The sequence below is a fragment of the Lactuca virosa genome, chromosome 8 (genome assembly GCF_052849685.1).
Source record: "Lactuca virosa cultivar CGN04683 chromosome 8, Lactuca_virosa_CGN04683_v6, whole genome shotgun sequence".
In the NCBI taxonomy this organism is placed as follows: domain Eukaryota; kingdom Viridiplantae; phylum Streptophyta; class Magnoliopsida; order Asterales; family Asteraceae; genus Lactuca; species Lactuca virosa.
This window is the reverse complement of record NC_136433.1, coordinates 340,200,079-340,205,605: the sequence shown is the minus strand read 5'-3', so window position 1 is coordinate 340,205,605 and position 5,527 is coordinate 340,200,079. Positions and strand designations below refer to the sequence as shown.

Here is a 5,527-nt window from a genome sequence, read left to right as displayed (position 1 = left end):
TCAGGGTTTTCATACAAAGAGTTTTCATTCAAAACAATGTTATACAATACAGTTGGTTGTAACCAGAAGTACAAACTAATACATTATACACTTCTACAGACATAGGAATAAACACATATGTTAGAAAATATTGGATTTTCTTGGGAAGCATACAAACATTTTACAGATTCAATGACATGATTTTCATTACAAAAACATGCTTATGAACTCACCAGCTTTATGCTGATACTCTTTCAAAACTGCTTGTATTCTCAAGAAATCAGTAGACAGGTACCTCGCACAGATTTTGAGAAGACGGAACGTATAGAGTCACGTCTTTTACTTTTGTTTATGCTTTTGATATACAAAAACATGAATCAAACAGATGTAAATACCTTTTTATATATATATATATATATATATATATATATATATATATATATATATATATATATATATATATATTGGTGTCGACCTCAAAAAAGTTAGGAGGAAAAAGATTGGATTTAGCTCGTTGCCTATCAATTGTTGTTTTTGTTATGTATGGAGCAAAGTTCTAAATAATGTAAGGCGTGACTTTGTCGGGAATGTCGAACATCACGCTTTTACAAGCCTTGGTGAGTCACATCGTTTGTAAGGCGTGATTTGAGGTTGCAATTTTGTATATAATTAATATTTTATATTTATTTTCTACTATTATTTATTTTTATATACATATATGACTTAAGACGAGATTTTGATAAAACTTGATGACAAATACAAACATTAGCGTGCCATGGCAATGCAATGATCGAACTTTTTAGAACTTTGGTATGGTGCAACAATTTATGGTTATTTGTCCTCATAATTTGTTATCAAGGCTATGTAGAATTCTACTTTATGTGTTGAATTATTATTGGTTTATGTTGTTATAAAAAATGTGCCAATATTTGTTTTCTTGCTTGGCGATGGTTGGAATGTGTTTGGGTTTGTATACATACATGTGCATTTATACTTTAATATTTGAACTTTGGAATAAATTAATATAGATAATCAAATTGTTTTAGATTTTAGCCCAATGGCTCCAAAGTCGTTTTAGATTGGAATTATTAGGCAACAATAATAACTTTTTCTTTACCATCACTTTCTATTTTGTAAAATAACATGGAGATTCACAATAAATGGTTGTTTTTGATACATTTGACAAACATATGCAACAAGAAAATGCTATAATCTTGAGCACCGAAGAGCAAAATGGTGAAATCCTAACTTTTAATGCAAGAGATACAATTTATAATTATACGGGTAACGAATAGAGAGGAAAAAAATGCTAAATCTAACTAACGCAAAGTACATCTCTTAATGCACAATGTACATACTAGCTACATAATTAGTTGAAAGCTTTTAGGTCAAGTATCATAACTGTTATATCATCTAAACTACCTCTACTTACGGCAAGGTTCAGAAGCTCCTTGCAGGACTCTACAAGGCCACATGGCAATGGCATCATGCCGTTGACTTGGTCAACATGTGATATACGTCTAACCTTCAAACTAGGTTCCTCATTTTCGTTTTCGTTTTCGTTTTCATTTTCATTTTCATTTTCATTTTCAGTTTCTTTCCATTTATTATTAATATTATTATTAATTCTCTGTTTTATTTGCTTCACTCGATAAACTTTCTTGGGTTTGGATGAAAGATTCCTCATGCATCGTGTCACCATATCAACAGCTTCTTGGTTTCCGACCTGAAAACCCAAATTATTTTCAAAAGGTTAACTCAAGCCCTTTAAATTACCTAATAATTACATTTTACACCCTTTCTTTTATAAAATTTACATTTTTGGTTTTCAATTTTGGTTCTTGCAAACTCTCTTCTAATTTTTGCCTTATTTTAGGTACTGTAACGTTTTTTTTTTTTTTTTAAAGGTAAGATAAGTTATTTGTGAAGAAAAAAATAATAACATTTATGACATTTACTTATATATAAAAAAATATTATGTATTATTTTTAATCAAATACACCACCATAGACTTTCATTCATAGATATTAAGTATATCTTTTATAAAAGAAAGTATATTGTTTTGTGATTAATGTGTTCCTTTATAAAGAATCTTATTTTATTTTTTAGTTACTATAGTTTTTATTTAATTTAAATCTTAATTACTGTAACTTAATTTTTAATAGTGTGTTTCTAATGATTTAATATTAAAAATATAAATTAAATAAATGGTAAATGCTGCAAAAACTCCTTTTACTCGAAAAGATAACAAATCTTAAACAACTTTAATGTAAATTCTTATGGAAAGTTAATAAATCTTTGATAACTTTTTATAGAGAGTTAACAAATACAAGATTGCTTTCAAGTTTTGCATTTGAAAGTAAAAGATTCTAATGTAGCTTTTCTGAAAATCTCAAAAGGCTTTTCACAAAAGAAAAAAAAAATCCTTTCATTAATGGTGGCTTTTACTAATATTGCAGTCAATTATTCTAACATTTTTCTATTAAATAAATACATAAGTTAGGAGATATCTTTATACAAAATTACATAAATGGTCCTTGTGGTTGGCAAAGAATAACACAACAAGTCCTTATGAAGAATTTTGAACATGAGCAATCCTTGAGGTCCTCATGACTAACTCCGTTACAAAAGAGGCGTTAAGTGTTGATAAAATGACCATTTTGCCCTTATTTTTCTTTATAAGGTCTTTGTAATGGTATTTTTTTTTGGCAAGTGTTGATAAAATGACCATTTTGCCCTTATTTTTCTTTATAAGGTCTTTGTAATGGTATTTTTTTTGGCAACCACAATAACCATTTGTGTAATTTTGTCTAAAATTTATAAAACATAAGTAATATGTTTTGTATACCTCATCCCACAGTCCATCTGAAGCCAAAATTAGATACTCCAACTCATCTGTCAGGGGTAAAATCGTCGTTTCAGGTTCACCCAATACCCAATCTTTCAAATGAGCATCACCTATGCTCCTTGACACTGCAAGTACACCATGAACCCTCCAAGTCCCACGATGAAGCTCCACATATCCACCCTAAATAAAAAAAATAGCAACATACTTTTAATTTTAATTCAACTCTCAATTACATTATCTTTTTTTTATTTAATAAAAATACTAATTAATTTAATTGTGTACCTTATCTTGTATTCTTTTTCGTTCATCCTCATGTGATGCTCTATGATCTTTAGTTAAAACCTCAGCCTTTCCTTTTCTTGAAAGAACAGCACGACAATCACCTAAGTTTGAAACCACAAGCTCTTTTCCTTCAATAAAGGCTGTTACACAGCAAGCACCACTCTCTAATCCCTAAATAAAAAATGGGACAAAAATGTTTATAGTTTTAAAATACAGTTTAGTATTGATATTTTTGCTAGTAATGTTATTCTTTTAAAGAGAAGGTCAATTATAGCGGGAATTGTTAACTTTACCATTGGGTATGGGAATGGGACTATGTCATTAGCATGATATGACTAAGTCTAGATCTTGAATAGTTGAATGAGTAAACATGTATGTAAACAACTCTTAAGAAACTTGTTGAATAGTAGAATATGTAAGAATTAGTCAAATTGTTGTTAAACAAATGTTTGACATTCTTGTCACGATAAACAATGCCATGTTTGTGCACGCCACTTTTTAGTAGAATTTTTGTGACACATGGGCAAGAAAGCTATCGAAAGTCATGGACTAGAGTGTGCTTTTGGCATTTTCACTAAAATGGTTAGTTTGTGAAGAAAGACAAGTTCGATGGTTGAAGAACACCATTGTTGTAATGTGAACTGTAATAGAATTCACCATTCCACCTCGGAAAATGGAGACTTGTTAACTTTTTAAACGAGGATGTTTGATTTGAGAACAAGTAATCATCCTACGAGTGCAGTGTTTTTCAGGCATTTTGAAATATCTATGGTTTGTTCGCAACAAATTAGGGTACTACTGTTTATAACTCAAAACACAATTAATCCAAGGTTCATCAACACAAAATGAAAACACGAACCTGTTTCAGGAATTCATCATCTGTTTTCATGAATGCAGCTTTAACAACTTCTTCTGTTGTTGTATTCCCCGAGGATTTTTCTAACATCTCGAATATATTCGAGTGTAGGTTCTCCGCTACAAAATCCGCAGCCTTCCTGCCTCCATGTCCATCATAAACCCCGAAGAAACCCTAGTTTCACAACAACAAAAGCAAGTAAACGAACATCAAAAATCGATCTCGATTCTCTAACTACTCTTTTACATACATCAAAATCTCAGCAGCAAATCAATACACGAACTAATTTACATGAATAATTTCACCAACAAAACTCTAAATTCGTTAGGAACTTTCGATGTACCTTGTCAGTGTTCGAAGAAGAAACAATCGTATGAGTATCTTCCATGAATAATTTCCTGCCTTTGACGGAGCAAACACCGACGCCGAATCCACTAGACGAAAACACGTCAGATCTGGATTCACAACTCTTCGGTCTGAATTTTTCAGCAGCGGATTCAATTACTTGAAGTACATTAGGGATCTCAATCATCGGCGGACGTTTTCGCTTTTTCAGAGAAGTCAAGACGGAAAAAGGCTCCAGCGACTTGACGTTGACATGTCCGTCGTTCATATTGCACAACCTTACAATGCTCGGAGGCATCGTTGATTTGCTCACTGGTGGTCGGAGGTAGAATCTCCGACGATAAACATGTTACCTCCGAAGGGCGGGAGTGGGAGGTTAAAGCAGAGAAGAGAAGGATGAGTTGTAACGGGCCTAACGGCTACTTCAAGGTGGATACCACCTACCCTAGTAAATACGACTTTAAGCTTTTGTTGTTTTATTTATATTGAAATGACCATAAGGCCCCTTATATTTTATTAATTTATAATATTACATTTTTGACAATTTTGGTATCGTCTTTGTTTTTGTTTAATAGTTTATATTCTAAATATTATAAAAATAAGACAAAAAATGGTATTTGTCAAACATATGTTTTTATGGTTTACAAAAGGACATGAAACTATGAAAGACCTTGTGTGGTTGTCTTGATGACTTTCAAGGATTATTTTTGCTTATTTGATTTCACCGTTTTACCTGTAATACATGTGAAAATGACAAACATTTAAATAAAGGTCCATAAAAAAGTCAAATACATGTAAATTTAAAGTAAAAAACATATATATATATATATATACCGTTAATTCTCAAGTTAAGTGGCTTAGTGCAATGTTAAAAATGATATCTTGTTTCTCTGCTATGTGAACCTGTAAAATGGTATAATTTATGATTTTTTTTTAATAGATTAAGTGCAACAAATGGATAATAAGTATTGTCTTATTTTTTTTTATAATGGTAAAATGACTTGAATATATATATTTTTTTATTTCTTATATATTTATAAAATAAAATCAAGTTCAAATTTTCAAAATTGGCTGGTGGTGCCCGTTCTCTCTTTTACCCTTGGTGCATCAATGCTTTGAATAGTAGGATAAAGACTTTGTACTCTAGCCAATTATGACGAGAAAATGAAAGTAATGTTTATTGTTCAATATGAAAATAGGGTCTTTGGTTGATGAAT

General features: G+C 30.9%; 1 protein-coding gene across 1 annotated transcript; it reads right to left on the bottom strand.

Annotated features, from left to right (window-relative positions):
• Nucleotides 1-1,085: 1,085 nt before the first annotated feature.
• On the bottom strand, nucleotides 1,086-4,739 carry LOC145128356 (Protein phosphatase 2C family protein). The gene is made up of 5 exons (XM_079063157.1): nucleotides 4,309-4,739; nucleotides 3,969-4,139; nucleotides 3,110-3,280; nucleotides 2,828-3,007; nucleotides 1,086-1,705 (listed from the first exon to the last, which is right to left on the bottom strand). The coding sequence occupies exons 1-5, from the start codon at nucleotides 4,606-4,608 to the stop codon at nucleotides 1,349-1,351; spliced, it is 1,179 nt and encodes a 392-aa protein (XP_078919283.1). The 5' UTR covers nucleotides 4,609-4,739; the 3' UTR covers nucleotides 1,086-1,348.
• Nucleotides 4,740-5,527: the final 788 nt, after the last annotated feature.